Source organism: Notothenia rossii (assembly GCF_949606895.1).
Source record: "Notothenia rossii genome assembly, chromosome: 1".
NCBI lineage: Eukaryota > Metazoa > Chordata > Actinopteri > Perciformes > Nototheniidae > Notothenia > Notothenia rossii.
The window spans coordinates 95,932,465-95,949,956 of record NC_136912.1 but is presented as its reverse complement, the minus strand read 5'-3'; the positions used below and the strand labels follow the sequence as shown (position 1 = coordinate 95,949,956).

At 44.7% G+C, this 17,492-nt stretch overlaps 1 protein-coding gene across 1 annotated transcript in view; it reads left to right on the top strand.

Annotated features, from left to right (window-relative positions):
* Positions 1-2,641: 2,641 nt before the first annotated feature.
* Positions 2,642-17,492, top strand: part of stil (STIL centriolar assembly protein) — a 20,550-nt gene continuing 5,699 nt past the window's right edge. The window contains 10 exon segments of the mRNA XM_079651136.1: positions 2,642-3,045; positions 3,928-4,035; positions 5,612-5,727; positions 6,140-6,309; positions 9,687-9,931; positions 10,462-10,545; positions 11,190-11,276; positions 14,092-14,233; positions 17,261-17,355; positions 17,436-17,451. Coding sequence (XP_079507262.1) covers positions 2,963-3,045; positions 3,928-4,035; positions 5,612-5,727; positions 6,140-6,309; positions 9,687-9,931; positions 10,462-10,545; positions 11,190-11,276; positions 14,092-14,233; positions 17,261-17,355; positions 17,436-17,451 — 1,146 coding nt within the window. The 5' untranslated portion in view covers positions 2,642-2,962.

The following is a 17,492-nucleotide window of genomic DNA, read 5'->3' as shown; positions in this document are numbered from 1 at the left end:
CTAGTACCAGGAGTCTAGCACTAAGAGTCTAGTACCAGGAGTCTAATACTAGGAGTCTAGAACCAGGAGTCTAGCACCAGGAGTCTAGTACTAGGAGTCTAGAACCAGGAGTCTAGCACCAGGAGTCTAGCACCAGGAGTCTAGCTCTAGGAGTCTAGCTCTAGGAGTCTAGCACCAGGAGTCTAGCTCTAGGAGTCTAGCACCAGGAGTCTAGCTCTAGGAGTCTAGCACCAGGAGTCTAACACCAGGAGTCCAGCACCAGGAGTCTAGCACCAGGAGTCTAGCACAAGGAGTCTAGCACAAGGAGTCTAGCACCATGAGTCCAGTACTAGGAGTCTAGGACCATGAGTCTAGCACCAGGAGTCTATTACTAGGAGTCTAGCACCAGGAGTCTAGCACTAGGAGTCTAGCACCAGGAGTCTAACACCAGGAGTCTAGTACTAGGAGTCTAGAACCAGGAGTCTAGCACCAGGAGTCTAGTACTAGGAGTCTAGAACCAGGAGTCTAGTACCAGGAGTCTAGCACTAAGAGTCTAGTACCAGGAGTCTAATACTAGGAGTCTAGCACCAGGAGTCTAGCACCAGGAGTCTAGTACTAGGAGTCTAGAACCAGGAGTCTAGCACCATGAGTCTAGCACCAGGAGTCTAGCACCAGGAGTCTAGCTCTAGGAGTCTAGCACCAGGAGTCTAACACCAGGAGTCCAGCACCAGGAGTGTAGAACCAGGAGTCTAGCACTAGGAGTCTAGTACCAGGAGTCTAGAACCAGGAGTCTAGCACCGCACCAGGGCCCAGGAGTTCAAAACTTTTAATCTCAATCAGAGCCGATCCGATTTTGAAATCCCATTTTTTGTGATCCAGGATCAGACAAGTCGGCCAGATTTTGTCCCTGGAGTTCAAAGCAATTCAGGATAGGATCAGCCTGATCCAGATTACGATTTTTCAAGATGACTAGATCCTGAATATCAGTGCTTTAATACTACCGATCGCCATCTAGTGGACATGAAAAATAATACAAGGAAAACAAGAGACCACATTGCAGAGACATCTATAATGTTTAGTTATATTTTTTTATTTGAAAGGTGATGACGGATGATGGACTTTTTTTTTCTTGAAGATATTTTTACTTTAATCTAAATTACATTTGTGATTGACAATCTTTGCTGTGATACTTTTATGAGCATAAACATTTATGTCATCAACATTTGGTTGAAAACAAAATAGGCCACCACAAACGTGAGCAAAAATGGAAAAAATAAAATGTATTTCCCATGAAGGCTAAAAATTGTGTATTATTTCAGTTGACAAACTTTGCCATCTTATTTAAATTGAAACATATTTTAAAATAAATTGTACAGTACAGTTTGCTCTGGTAATCCACTGGAAATCCACCCCTCTGGTGGGATCAGGATAATCCAGTTTTTTGGGATCAAACTGATCCCAATCCTGTGTTGTCGGTTTGAACTACCCATTTTGAAGATTTGATCCAGATTAAAGCTTGGATTGGATTTCCTGATCTGATCGGATATGAAAGTGATCCTAATCCTGTTTTTTGGTTTTGAACTCCCCAAAATCCAAATCTGATCTGATCAGATAGGGATTAAAAGTTTTGAACTCCTGGGCCCAGGAGTCTAGCACCAGGAGTCTAGTAGTAGGAGCAGTGGACAGCTATTGTACAGCGCCCGGGGAGCAATGGGAGTGGGGGGTGAAGGGGGTTGTCCGGTGCCTTGCTCAAGGGCACCACGGCAGGGCAGGGGGTGAACTGGGACCTCTCCAAGTAGCAGCCCACACTCCATATTTAGGTCTGGTCGGGGACTTGAACCGGCAACCCTACAGCTCACTGAATATTGAAGTCAGCAGATGTAAAAATATCAAGGAGGACAGCAGGGTGTGTGAACCATTAGATTGTATTTGCTTATAAAGTGTCTACTTTTATAGGTCTAAGAAATTAGAAAAAACATAATTACATCAGATATCATCCAATTAATTACAGACAAAGACTGCAACACTACAATATCACGTGTGTAATGTGTAAGAATACAATTATATATATTGTATTTTTCTGCATGCTCATAACATTCATCTGCTACTTAGTAATTATTTATCTATTATCTAATATATCATTCCAATGACTTGTATATAGACTCGTATTGCACTATTCCACTTTTTTTTCTCACTTTTTTAAAAACTATTTTTATTTGTTGTATTACTTTTAATATAATATACTTTAATATTGTTTTAATATTGTCCGCTTATCTGTATTATTGTGTTGCATTGTTGGAGAAGCCTGTGACCTAAGATTTTCAACGACATAATTATTCTGTAGCTATGTTAGTTTGACAATATTGAACCTTGAACCTAGTGTTTTATTTTCTGTCTCTATCCTCACTTTTGCTGTTACAATGTATTTCGCCTATATGGGACGAATACAGGTATTCTGATTCTTATAATTATTAATATATTGATTAAAAACACAACGTGATTTGCAGGATTTGCAACCTATATAAAACTGGTCCTGCATTATTAATCCAAACCTGTAGGCGCGCTGTAAAGCCTCAGTCCATTTAAACTGCAGGTAACGATACAAGAAGGCAACGAAGAAGACGAGGAGCAAAGCGCCACGCTATTGGTCAGAATGGGTGCAGCTCGGCTTCCCATTGGCTGGCCGAGTTGCCCCGCCAGTGGATAGTAGAAACAGCGCCATTATTAAAATGATTGTTGTTCTCTTCGGACAGTTTGAGGTAAAACTTTAATATTAAACTATTCACATCAACGACAGGTGGATAACATTTTAGGACTTCATTAAAGGATTAGTTATCGTCCTTATGGGAAGATAACACGGAGCTGGGAGCCGATTGGCTGCGAGGAAGAAGCTAACGCGGCTAGCAGCAGTTAGCTGGAGCTCCGGCCGGGTTCTCTGTGCTCAGTGACCGTTAGTAGTGCCTCTCCGTCGGCCTCAGAGGGGATGAGCTGCCCGGTGAACTTCCAGGCTCTACCCTCCGGAGTGTTGGAGGCTGTTTTCACTCCGGAGAACATGAGGAGAGGAGGGTGAGTTCATGTTGACATATCATGGCTCAGGTGATTCAAAAACACCTGCTGGTGGGGGTGGGTGGGTGTGTGTGTTAACTAAGTACATGTACATGTACAGGTACTTGAGTATTTCCATTGTATGCTACTTTCAACTTCAATTCAAAGGTAAATGGTGTACTTTTACTCCAGATTTGGATGAATGATGTCTTAATCTCTTAAAGCTACTGTTGTCATTAGTTTTAACGCTCACAAACAGCTAGCTGGGCTTGCTAATGAACTAGCATGTTAACTTTTGGTGGTAGTTTAAACTGGGTGATGCTAACTGAAGTTGCTGCTGATAGCTAGCCCCCCTGCTCAACATTAGCAGGAACATCAACACCAGGCTAACCAAAAGCTACCACCCTACTGAGGTGGGAAGTAACTAAGTACTCAAGTACTGTACTTCAGTACAACTTAGAGGTACTTATATTTTACTTTAGTATTTACATTTTACTTCATACTTCTACCCCACTACAGTTCAGAGGTAGATCCACACAGGTAGACTCCACTACATGTATTTAATACCTTTAGTTACTTCACAGATGTGGATGAATGATGTGAAATCTAACCAAGTGTTAAATCAGACTTTAGTTCCACCTGGAGTAAATCCACCAGCTACCCTGCAGTATACAAAGTCATTCAGACTAGCTGCTCCTTTACCAGCTTTGAGAACACTTTCATGATCAATCATTTCTCACTTATTATTATTAATGGGAAAGGTCCTTGATTCTTGCCACCAGCTTTTATTTTCACTTCCTCTCCTCTTCACCAATACATTAAAAGAGATTCCTTGTATGTGGAAAACCTGCTGCTCAATAAACCAGATTGAACTCCTTCTTATCTCTTCTGTTTTTGTTGCAGAACCTCGATGAACTCTGGCACTCAACTCACTTTCCCCAAGTCCAGATCAGCTCTGTGGGATGGCAGCCCTGCAGGAGAGAAGCTCCGCCTCCAGCTCTGCGCTCACAGGTACACACAAACACACACACACACACACACACACACACACACACACACACACACACACACACACACACACACACACACACACACACACACACACACACACACACACACACACACACACACACACACACACTAGGATCTGAACATGTGTGTAAAGCCTGCCTCTCTGATCTTCAACACCTCTGTCTTTTTGAATCTGAATTATTCACATGTCATGGCATCAACAGAACAAGAAAGGGGGCCCCACTGCTTAAACTCATCTACCAAACACTCCCAAGTGTGTGTGTCTTTGCAGTTTCATTAATGTGTTTACACGTAGCGGCTGAATCTAAACATCAGCTCAACTCTACAGTCAGACTGTGAATTACATCATATATTACTGTCTGGATGTGTTTCAGTTTGTGAACTTCATTAAGTCATCCAAGGGTTTAACACATAGGCAGTCAGTGTTTTTATCTTCACTTTGACAGCATGTACACCAGACAGCATGTACACCAGACAGCATGTACACCAGACAGCATGTACACCAGACAGCATGTACATCAGACAGCATGTACACCAGACAGCATGTACACCAGACAGCATGTACACCAGACAGCATGTACACCAGACAGCATGTACACCAGACAGCATGTGCATCAGACAGCATGTGCATCAGACAGCATGTGCATCAGAGAGCATGTACACCAGACAGCATGTACACCAGACAGCATGTGCATCAGACAGCATGTGCATCAGAGAGCATGTGCACCAGACAGCATGTACACCAGACAGCATGTGCATCAGACAGCATGTGCATCAGAGAGCATGTACACCAGACAGCATGTGCATCAGACAGCATGTGCATCAGAGAGCATGTACACCAGACAGCATGTACACCAGACAGCATGTACACCAGACAGCATGTACACCAGACAGCATGTGCATCAGAGAGCATGTACATCAGACAGCATGTACACCAAACAGCATGTACACCAGACAGCATGTACACCAGAGAGCATGTGCATCAGAGAGCATGTGCATCAGAGAGCATGTGCATCAGAGAGCATGTGCATCAGAGAGCATGTGCATCAGAGAGCATGTGCACCAGACAGCATGTGCATCAGACAGCATGTGCACCAGAGAGCATGTGCATCAGAGAGCATGTGCACCAGACAGCATGTACATCAGACAGCATGTGCATCAGAGAGCATGTGCATCAGAGAGCATGTACACCAGACAGCATGTGCACCAGACAGCATGTGCACCAGAGAGCATGTACACCAGACAGCATGTGCATCAGAGAGCATGTACACCAGACAGCATGTGCATCAGAGAGCATGTGCACCAGACAGCATGTGCACCAGACAGCATGTGCATCAGACAGCATGTGCATCAGACAGCATGTGCATCAGAGAGCATGTGCATCAGAGAGCATGTGCATCAGAGAGCATGTGCACCAGACAGCATGTGCACCAGACAGCATGTGCACCAGACAGCATGTGCATCAGAGAGCATGTACATCAGACAGTAATGAAGTGGTATAGCTGTTGTTGTGTAGCAACATGTAATGTGTGTGTGTGTCTCTGTGTGTGTACAGGAAGCCCCGCCTGGTGCTGCTGGAGAAAGCTCTGCGATTGGCTCAGCGTCACGCCCGTCACAGCAACAAGCCCCGCCTCCCGTGCTTCCTCCTGGGCTCCATGAGTGTGGACGCAGGTAAGAGCTCACCTGTGTCGTGTCAAATGATCATATAATCATTTAAAACACATACTGTTATACTCTGATTGCCTTTCACTCTGTTAAATTGTATTGTTAGTCTTGTATGAGTTTAACAGAGACAGATGTTAGGGTTTATATTTCAGGAGGGCAAAAGGAAGTAAAAGGAGGATTTGCAAATGTTTAAGGACGAGGGGGTTTTATGGTTTAATGATGGGGATGTTTAGATGATGCCTAAGAGAATTTAAGGGTGGGACCAGTTGGCGGTTTCCTCTCATGAACACAGAGAGACTTTCAGCAGAACTTCTTTCTCCTCTGAGGATGAAGCTGCTCTGTTCCTGCGTTTCAGATCCATTTCACTTTATATTGACTTTCTTTATTACTTTATTAAATATAACATCTGTGGTTCCAGATGAGGAGGGGGTCACCGTGACTCTGGACCGCTTTGACCCGGGTCGAGATCAGGGGCGGGTCCCCTCGGCTCTTCTGCCCGGAGACGTCCTGGTCCCCTGTGTGTTCTCCACTCAGGAGGGCCCGTCTGACGCTGTCCAATCAGAGGCCGAGCTGCACCTCTGCTTCAAGGTAGGGCAATATGTATAGCATGCGTTCAGTTACCTCCTGTGGCTTTGGTCCTTCAAACAGACTCAAAGTGACTCCCAACAATATGTCAATCCTATATCCATATTGAGATCAGTGTCTCTGTTTGGACGGGAAGGTCTGTTGACGATGCCATGATCTTAGGGCAGGAATACCGTGAACATAATTTAACGTGACAGAAGAATAAATACACCCAAACACCATCGGCTTTGCTTCAACCGGAAGTGACACGTTTTATTGCGCATGTCCCTTTTATCACGGGAATACAGGAAGTGATTAGTATAAGAGTATTAAATAAACAAACTAAATATGTTACAATTCATAATTCAACACCCCCACTTACTCTTATACTGCACACATTCTCAACATGAATTCAATTTAAACATCTTGCACAATAAAAGTGTTTTAAACTTCTGGGGTTATTTACCCCAAGACATTTAAATCTCTCCAGCGATGGTGTCCGGTGAGCACCATTTGAAGTGAATTAAAAGTACACAAAATGGATGAATCAGCCACTGCTGTGAGGACAGTGCTTTATCGTTATCGAGGCTTCAATTTGTAAATTTTCCTGCAAAGTCCTCCAAGTGGTTTCTGAGAAATGTATCCCGACCGGCTTTCAAATAAAGCAAATGTTGTTTTTTTTAATTAAAGGTGGGGTAGGTAATTCATTTCAGATACACTTTTTTTTATATTCCATGGAATGCTCTTAACATCCTGATAGCAATGAATATCTGAAGTGCTTTGACAATAAATACATAAAAGAAAGTCATCTGTGGAAGCTGTGGCGCTGTAAAAAGCACGACCAATCATCTGAGCCGGCTAAAGTAACTGGATGGCCTACCTGCCTGTCAGCCTTCCATCTGTGCACAAACTCATCTCGTGCCATCATTGGTCATGTGCGCGTTCATGTGTGTTGGAGGAGGGGCTCTGTGAGGAAGTCTGAAGGAAGGGGAAGATTTTTTCCGGTTGTGTATTTTCTAACGCACTCGAGCTGAGGCCTGTACTACGAAGCTGGATTTTCGCTTAGCGAGCTAACTTCCTGGGTTTCCGGTCCTACGAAGCTGGTTCTCTTTTTAGCAGGCTAGATCTCCATGGTAACTGATGCTGAGCGGCTAACCTGCCCCGGAGCAGGTTAGGTTGCAGGCTAAGAGCTCAACTCAGTGAAAGCACTGCCTGCTGACCAATCAGAGCTCAGTGTGCGGAGTTTAAAGCGATCAAGTCATATTACAGGAGAAAGGAAATACAGAAAAGCTGCCGTTGCAGGAAAGACGGCCGGCAAAAATCACCGACTGTGTGAACGTGAACATTATTAGAATATCACCTCCCATCTTCAGAGCAATCTGACTATTAGAACATTAGCGTTAAGAAAGCTTACGCGCGTATGTTTTGGATTAGGCCAACCGGCTAACTCAAACATATCCAGGTTAGGTTGAACCAGCTTCGTAGTACAGGCCTCTGGTTTCTCCATTCTTACCTACCCTTCCTTTTAAAACTGATATAAACAATAGATTTAAGCTCATTTTAAAAAGAGCTGTACAACTTCTTTGTCACTGCTTGCACCTCCAAGCAGAATTCAAATACGTAACATATACATATTTAAATGTGAAACACACTTGATAATACTGCTGTAGTGAAGATGTTGTGTTTTCTGTTTTCATGGCAACGTCTCCTTGATGTCACCAGCAGCTGTTTCTCAGACCCTTTCTGAAACGTCTCATTTGAATGTCTTTGGGGGATATGATGCTCAAACTGTTTTAGTCTGATAATACATTTCTTTCTGTCTCCCTGTTTAAAGCTCCCAGTTCTCCAGATTATTGAGGTTTAAAGTAATGAGTTTGTGAAGACTGTCCGCTGTACACACAGTATTACAACATTCAATTAGGAGATTTATATGAAAAACAAGGCAAGCAGTGAGATGGGTTGAGCCAATGTTCTAAAGTGAAGCCATGTGCCGCTGCCTTGACAATAAAACACATATTCTTCTCGTATCATTTCTTGATTTTCTCTTGGTTTAGTTTATTTGTTTATACTGAGGGGCAGCTTTAGCCAACATCGCTAATTTCCAGCTGTTGTCCCCGGCCAGATGATAACAGACACCTTTTTAAAATCACAACACATCAACAGCATTAGTTATAAAGAAAGGATGTGACAAGTAGATGGAGGCGAGAGGAGGAAAGAGATCAATAACATGCAAACAACACCCGTTACTAAATACATGTCATAATCCAGGGGGTCCGCGGGGTCTTAAAAAGTATTAAAAGTTGATAAATCAATTTAGCGAAAATGAAGGCTATTAAAAAGTATTAAAGGGCATTTTCCAAGGTGTTACGTTTTGTAGCTTGTTTTCAATAAGTATATCAATTGTCCAAAGAGGTTGTGTTCTACAGTCTGTCTGAATGTAATCATTGCGTAGGTGTGTAGTGTGATTCTGTGGAGTTTATTGATGGCATCCCGTTGGGTCTGACGTCATCTGAACAGGACATCACACGCTCACTGCTTGATAGCACGAAGCTCCGTTTACGCCGGTTGTTAAACATCGTTATGGGGAAATGCAAGTCTGCGTCCAAATGGTTGGAAGATAAGGAGGAAGGACAATCAATACTGTATTTAGTCAATGTGAGGTGAAGTGTGTCGCCAAGGTAACCGGTTAAAACTCCAAGTGGAGATGAGGTCTTAAGATGTATGGAAAGGTCTTAAAAGGTTTCACATGTGACTTCAGGGTTCCTGCATAGACCCTGCAATCACATAATAGAAACATCCATGATCACAACATGTAACAATTCACAACTTCAACCGTTTCATTTGTTTGACTTTTCTCTCAGAGTATTGCCTCTCTCTCCTGGCTCCATAATAATATATGTTTCACGTAAACTGCCCCTGATAATCCATCGTGAAAAAGCTTTTTATTTCACACCACACATTCAATATGTTTCTCTCGCTCTCGCTCTGTCTCTCTGTCTCTCTCTCCCTCTCTCTCTCGCTCTCGCTCTGTCTCTCTCTCTTTGTCTCTCTCTCACTCTGTCTCTCTCTCTCTCTCGCTCTGTCTCTCCCTCGCTCCCTCCCTCCCTCTCTCTCTCTCTCTCTCTCTGTCTCTGTCTCTGTCTCTGTCTCCGTCTCTCTCTCTCGCTCTGTCTCTCTCAATTCAATTCAATTCAATGGGGCTTTATTGGCATGAAAGTTAAATTAAACAATGTTGCCAAAGCATCACAATACAAAATAATTAACAACATTAACAGACATTTCAAATGTTTACATATTATTGATGATATATATATATCTCTCTCTCTCTCTCTCTCTCTCTCTCTCTCTCTCTCTCTCTCTCTCTCTCTCTCTCTCTCTCCCCCCCCCTCCCTCCCTCCCAGGCTCTGCAGCAGTGTGTGAGCAGCAGGCAGGCTCTGGAGCTGAGTCAGCTGCTGAAGGTCAGAGGTCACGTGGTCCTGACTCAGCAGGCGGACTCTGCAGCGTTCGTCCTCAGCTGGTCGGCCGTCTGTCCGTCCGTCAGCGTGGAGGTGACGCCGGTGCGCTCCGTCCCGATCATCCCCACGGCGCTGCAGAGGAGCCTCAGCAGCAGCAGCCGGCCGCCACAGAGCAGCAGGCCTCAGAGAGGGTGAGACACACTCCCTCTCTCACCCCTCTCTCACCCCTCTCCCACTGAAACCAGTTCTGTATGAGGTCCGAGTCGGGCTAGTGTTGGGTTGCAGTTGGTTCGCCATTAGCTGTATAGTGTCTCTACTGTAGGCTATTTCTATTATTTGTACAGCACTTTGGCTCGACCATGTGCTATATAAATAAAACTAGATTTTGATTTGATTCTTCTTAATAAGCTAAATATCTTAGATTTGATCACTGATTTATCTCCCAAATAAATCTTAAAACCACCAGAGGTCCACTCAGTTGCTCTCCAACAACTTTCTACTCTTTTGTTGTGCTAGCTTTGAACTGTCGTACCTCATATAACTGCCCCAGTGTCTTTTGTACCTGGTTCTCGACTCTTGGTGCCATCTCGGTCGCAATCTAGCTTTTGCTTCTGCCCTGTTGTTGAAGCGGGATCAGAGACGAGTCAGGGTTCTTCTGATGGATGTCCCTCTCAATGCTCTGTGTGTGTGTGTGTGTGTGTGTGTGTGTCTGTCTCTGCAGGTTTCTGACCATGGATCAGACCAGGAAGCTGCTCCTGCTGCTAGAGTCGGACCCTAAAGCCTGCAGCCTGCCGCTGGTCGGACTGTGAGTGGATACGATACATTACATGTCACTTGTTAGACTTACATACTCAATACTGTGGACAATCCCCACAGGAGCACTTTGAGGTGAAGTGTCTCAGGGACACAATGACATGCTGACTGCAGTGGGGTTTGAACCTGTGCTCCCCTGATCCCAACACCAACGCACTAGTCCACTGCGCCACACGCCTCCCTATACAATAATATAATACTTTAATGGTCAGATGAAGTCTGAAATGCTCCTTGCATCCCAGCAGCTCCATGTGTAACATCAACAAGACACATGAGAAACAAACATTTAACATAACAGCAGGATCAGTGAGAGAAAACCTTTCCAATTACCCTTTAGCGTGCATTTGAGTCACTCTCAGGTTTCACTCTACAACAATCTGGATTTAACTTACACATTATAGACGCTAACGTGCACTTACTGAATGTTGGACACAGACACATTCGAAATCTAAAAATGTCTCGGAGAGAAATTATTTATTTTATTTGTATCGTCATACCTGCTTGTTATATTTAGCTGCATGTACCTGTAAAGGTTTTAACATCTAATAGAGGGGAATTTCTTGTTGTTTATTTCTAACTTGTGATGTTGTAAAGCGCTTTGAACAGAATCTACCTGTTCTTCCTGTGGTGTTTCAGCTGGCTGAGTGGAGTCACTCACATCTTCAGCCCTCAGGTGTGGGCCTGGTGTCTCCGGTTCCTCTACAGCGCCGCCCTGCAGGACAGGTGAGTTACAGGCACTCTGATATCTCTCTATATCTCTAAATACTACATCATTGTGCAGAAAAGCCTCTACGTACAAGTAATTGGAATATTGATATAAGTTGCAGACAGATGAACGTTATGGATGTTCTTTCAAAAGTTCAGGTGGTGGTTTTAGTATTCCAACGTGAAGTCATGTGACCGTGCTGAAGTTCCTTTATAGCCCAGCATTAGCCTCCTTTAGCTTAGCGGTGGTCACGTGAAGTCATGTGACCGTGCTGTAGTTCCTTTATAGCCCAACGTTAGCCTCCTTTAGCTTAGCGGTGGTGACGGGAAGTCATGTGACCGTGCTGTAGTTCCTTTATAGCCCAACATTAGCCTCCTTTAGCTTAGCGGTGGTGAAGTCATGTGACCGTGCTGTAGTTCCTTTATAGCCCAACATTAGCCTCCTTTAGTTTAGCGGTGGTGACGTGAAGTCATGTGACCGTGCTGTAGTTCCTTTATAGCCCAACATTAGCCTCCTTTAGCTTAGCGGTGGTGACGTGAAGTCATGTGACCGTGCTGTAGTTCCTTTATAGCCCAACGTTAGCCTCCTATAGCTTAGCGGTGGTGACGTGAAGTCATGTGACCGTGCTGTAGTTCCTTTATAGCCCAACGTTAGCCTCCTATAGCTTAGCGGTGGTCACGTGAAGTCATGTGACCGTGCTGTAGTTTCTTTATAGCCCAACATCAGCCTCCTTTAGCTTAGCGGTGGTGACGTGAAGTCATGTGACCGTGCTGTAGTTCCTTTATAGCCCAACATTAGCCTCCTTTAGCTTAGCGGTGGTGAAGTCATGTGACCGTGCTGTAGTTCCTTTATAGCCCAACATTAGCCTCCTTTAGCTTAGCGGTGGTGACATGAAGTCATGTGACCGTGCTGTTGTTCCTTTATAGCCCAACATTAGCCTCCTTTAGCTTAGCGGTGGTGACATGAAGTCATGTGACCGTGCTGTAGTTCCTTTATAGCCCAACATTAGCCTCCTTTAGCTTAGCGGTGGTGACGTGAAGTCATGTGACCGTGCTGAAGTTCCTTTATAGCCCAACATTAGCCTCCTTTAGCTTAGCGGTGGCGACGTGAAGTCATGTGACCGTGCTGAAGTTCCTTTATAGCCCAACATTAGCCTCCTTTAGCTTAGCGGTGGCGACGTGAAGTCATGTGACCGTGCTGTAGTTCCTTTATAGCCCAACATTAGCCTCCTTTAGCTTAGCGGTGGCGACGTGAAGTCATGTGACCGTGCTGTAGTTCCTTTATACCCCAACATTAGCCACCTTTAGCTTAGCGGTGGTGACGTGAGGTCCTGTGACCGTGCTGTAGTTCCTTTATAGCCCAACATTAGCCACCTTTAGCTTAGCGGTGGTGACGTGAAGTCATGTGACCGTGCTGTAGTTCCTTTATAGCCCAACATTAGCCTCCTTTAGCTTAGCGGTGGTGACGTGAAGTCATGTGACCGTGCTGTAGTTCCTTTATAGCCCAACATTAGCCTCCTTTAGCTTAGCGGTGGTGACGTGAAGTCATGTGACCGTGCTGTAGTTCCTTTATAGCCCAACATTAGCCACCTTTAGCTTAGCGGTGGTGACGTGAAGTCATGTGACCGTGCTGTAGTTCCTTTATAGCCCAACATTAGCCTCCTTTAGCTTAGCGGTGGTGACGTGAAGTCATGTGACCGTGCTGTAGTTCCTTTATAGCCCAACATTAGCCTCCTTTAGCTTAGCGGTGTTGACGTGAAGTCATGTGACCGTGCTGTAGTTCCTTTATAGCCCAACATTAGCCGCCTTTAGCTTAGCGGTGGCGACGTGAAGTCATGTGACCGTGCTGAAGTTCCTTTATAGCCCAACATTAGCCTCCTTTAGCTTAGCGGTGGTGACGTGAAGTCATGTGACCGTGCTGTAGTTCCTTTAGAGCCCAACATTAGCCTCCTTTAGCTTAGCGGTGGTGACGTGAAGTCATGTGACCGTGCTGTAGTTCCTTTATAGCCCAACATTAGCCACCTTTAGCTTAGCGGTGGTGACGTGAAGTCATGTGACCGTGCTGTAGTTCCTTTATAGCCCAACATTAGCCTCCTTTAGCTTAGCGGTGTTGACGTGAAGTCATGTGACCGTGCTGTAGTTCCTTTATAGCCCAACATTAGCCTCCTTTAGCTTAGCGGTGGGGACGTGAAGTCATGTGACCGTGCTGTAGTTCCTTTATAGCCCAGCATTAGCCTCCTTTAGCTTAGCGGTGGTGACGTGAAGTCATGTGACCGTGCTGTAGTTTCTTTATAGCCCAATATTAGCCTCCTTTAGCTTAGCGGTGGTGAAGTCATGTGACCGTGCTGTAGTTCCTTTATAGCCCAACGTTAGCCTCCTTTAGCTTAGCGGTGGTGAAGTCATGTGACCGTGCTGTAGTTCCTTTATAGCCCAACATTAGCCTCCTTTAGCTTAGCGGTGGTGACGTGAAGTCATGTGGCCGTGCTGTAGTTGCTTTATAGCCCAACATTAGCAGCCTTTAGCTTAGCGGTGGTGACGTGAAGTCATGTGACCGTGCTGTAGTTCCTTTATAGCCCAACATTAGCCTCCTTTAGCTTAGCGGTGGTGAAGTCATGTGACCGTGCTGTAGTTCCTTTATAGCCCAACGTTAGCCTCCTTTAGCTTAGCGGTGGCGACGTGAAGTCATGTGACCGTGCTGAAGTTTCTTTATAGCCCTACATTAGCCTCCTTTAGCTTAGCGGGTGTGACTTAAAGTCATGTGACCGTGCTGTAGTTCCTTTATAGCCCAACATTAGTACGTCATGCTCAAATGATTCTTCCTCTTGTGTTCCAGAGTTTTCTCAGAGAGCGGATGTTTCCTCCTCGTCTTGTTCGGCTCCACTCACAGAGCTCCTCAGTTCTTCCAGTGTCGAGGATCTGGATCACATCTGGACTACCAGCTGCTGAGCGGCTCTCAGTATGTCACTCAGTACCAGGTAACGACACACCTGGCTCACAGGAAGCTTCTTCAAACAGAGAGCATTGATGAGCTCTTGCCTATAGTTCTTTGGAAACTAACAATCCTGACTAAAGGTTGAGAGGACTCTTGTGAGTTGTAATGCCGTTAATCATCAAAAAGAGAAAATGGAGATCTGTTTTTATACAAATGTTGGCACCATGCGTCGCTTCACAATCTCTAATAATGGAGCTATTTTAATTGAGACCTGTAGAATAAAGCGATGAAATCCAGAGGAAGCGTTTTTCACAGATGATTAATTCAAAGACCTTCGGAAAGTAAAAGATCTGAGGAAAATTCTAGTTTTTACAGTTTGGGGCTGTGACAAACGGTGATTTTGGCAATTCTTTGTCAAACTGTCAAAAGATGGTCAGTGAATGTGGACCTATGTGTGTACAGTCTGTGACTCACATGTGTGTTAACAGTCTGTGACTCACATGTGTGTTAACAGTCTGTGACTCACCTGTGTTAACAGTCTGTGTGACTCACCTGTGTTAACAGTCTGTGACTCACCTGTGTTAACAGTCTGTGTGACTCACCTGTGTTAACAGTCTGTGACTCACCTGTGTTAACAGTCTGTGACTCACCTGTGTTAACAGTCTGTGTGACTCACCTGTGTTAACAGTCTGTGTGACTCACATGTGTTAACAGTCTGTGTGACTCACATGTGTGTTAACAGTCTGTGTGACTCACCTGTGTTTTAACAGTCTGTGTGACTCACCTGTGTTAACAGTCTGTGTGACTCACCTGTGTTAACAGTCTGTGTGACTCACCTGTGTTAACAGTCTGTGTGACTCACATGTGTGTTAACAGTCTGTGTGACTCACATGTGTGTTAACAGTCTGTGTGACTCACCTGTGTTAACAGTCTGTGTGACTCACATGTGTGTTAACAGTCTGTGTGACTCACATGTGTGTTAACAGTCTGTGTGACTCACCTGTGTTAACAGTCTGTGACTCACCTGTGTTAACAGTCTGTGTGACTCACCTGTGTGTTAACAGTCTGTGACTCACCTGTGTTAACAGTCTGTGTGACTCACCTGTGTTAACAGTCTGTGACTCACCTGTGTTAACAGTCTGTGTGACTCACCTGTGTTAACAGTCTGTGTGACTCACCTGTGTTAACAGTCTGTGTGACTCACCTGTGTTAACAGTCTGTGTGACTCACCTGTGTTAACAGTCTGTGTGACTCACATGTGTTAACAGTCTGTGTGACTCACCTGTGTTTTAACAGTCTGTGTGACTCACCTGTGTTTTAACAGTCTGTGTGACTCACATGTGTTAACAGTCTGTGTGACTCACCTGTGTTTTAACAGTCTGTGTGACTCACCTGTGTGTTAACAGTCTGTGTGACTCACCTGTGTTAACAGTCTGTGTGACTCACCTGTGTTAACAGTCTGTGTGACTCACATGTGTGTTAACAGTCTGTGTGACTCACATGTGTTAACAGTCTGTGTGACTCACATGTGTGTTAACAGTCTGTGTGACTCACCTGTGTTTTAACAGTCTGTGTGACTCACCTGTGTTAACAGTCTGTGTGACTCACCTGTGTTAACAGTCTGTGTGACTCACCTGTGTTAACAGTCTGTGTGACTCACATGTGTGTTAACAGTCTGTGTGACTCACCTGTGTGTTAACAGTCTGTGTGACTCACCTGTGTTAACAGTCTGTGTGACTCACCTGTGTGTTAACAGTCTGTGTGACTCACCTGTGTTAACAGTCTGTGTGACTCACATGTGTTAACAGTCTGTGTGACTCACCTGTGTGTTAACAGTCTGTGACTCACCTGTGTTAACAGTCTGTGTGACTCACCTGTGTTAACAGTCTGTGTGACTCACATGTGTGTTAACAGTCTGTGTGACTCACCTGTGTTAACAGTCTGTGTGACTCACATGTGTTTTAACAGTCTGTGTGACTCACCTGTGTTAACAGTCTGTGTGACTCACCTGTGTTAACAGTCTGTGTGACTCACCTGTGTGTTAACAGTCTGTGACTCACCTGTGTTAACAGTCTGTGTGACTCACCTGTGTTAACAGTCTGTGACTCACCTGTGTTAACAGTCTGTGACTCACCTGTGTTAACAGTCTGTGTGACTCACCTGTGTTAACAGTCTGTGTGACTCACATGTGTTAACAGTCTGTGTGAACTCACATGTGTGTTAACAGTCTGTGTGACTCACCTGTGTTTTAACAGTCTGTGTGACTCACTGTGTTAACAGTCTGTGTGACTCACCTGTGTTAACAGTCTGTGTGACTCACCTGTGTTAACAGTCTGTGTGACTCACCTGTGTGTTAACAGTCTGTGTGACTCACCTGTGTTAACAGTCCTGTGTGACTCACATGTGTTAACAGTCTGTGTGACTCACCTGTGTGTTAACAGTCTGTGACTCACCTGTGTTAACAGTCTGTGTGACTCACCTGTGTTAACAGTCTGTGTGACTCACATGTGTGTTAACAGTCTGTGTGACTCACCTGTGTTAACAGTCTGTGTGACTCACATGTGTTTTAACAGTCTGTGTGACTCACCTGTGTTAACAGTCTGTGTGACTCACCTGTGTTAACAGTCTGTGTGACTCACCTGTGTGTTAACAGTCTGTGACTCACCTGTGTTAACAGTCTGTGTGACTCACCTGTGTTAACAGTCTGTGTGACTCACATGTGTGTTAACAGTCTGTGTGACTCACCTGTGTTAACAGTCTGTGTGACTCACATGTGTTAACAGTCTGTGACTCACCTGTGTTAACAGTCTGTGACTCACCTGTGTTAACAGTCTGTGTGACTCACCTGTGTTAACAGTCTGTGTGACTCACCTGTGTTAACAGTCTGTGTGACTCACCTGTGTTTTAACAGTCTGTGTGACTCACCTGTGTTTTAACAGTCTGTGTGACTCACCTGTGTTTTAACAGTCTGTGTGACTCACCTGTGTTTTAACAGTCTGTGTTACTCACCTGTGTTAACAGTCTGTGTGACTCACCTGTGTTAACAGTCTGTGACTCACCTGTGTCTCAGCAGGTGTGTGTGGAGGGTCGTACGCTGCAGTGTGAGCTGATGACAGACAGCCGACACTCTGAGACCTTCAGAGAGGCGCACACCTCCTTCAACAGGTAACACAACGTTTCCTAGTTTTATTGTTTTTATTCGATTCAAATGAAATATTCTGATAATCTGTTATCTGTGTGTGAAGCGTGGACGAGGCACAGGTGAGTTTTCACTGTGAACTCTTTAATCGCCAGCAGCTTCA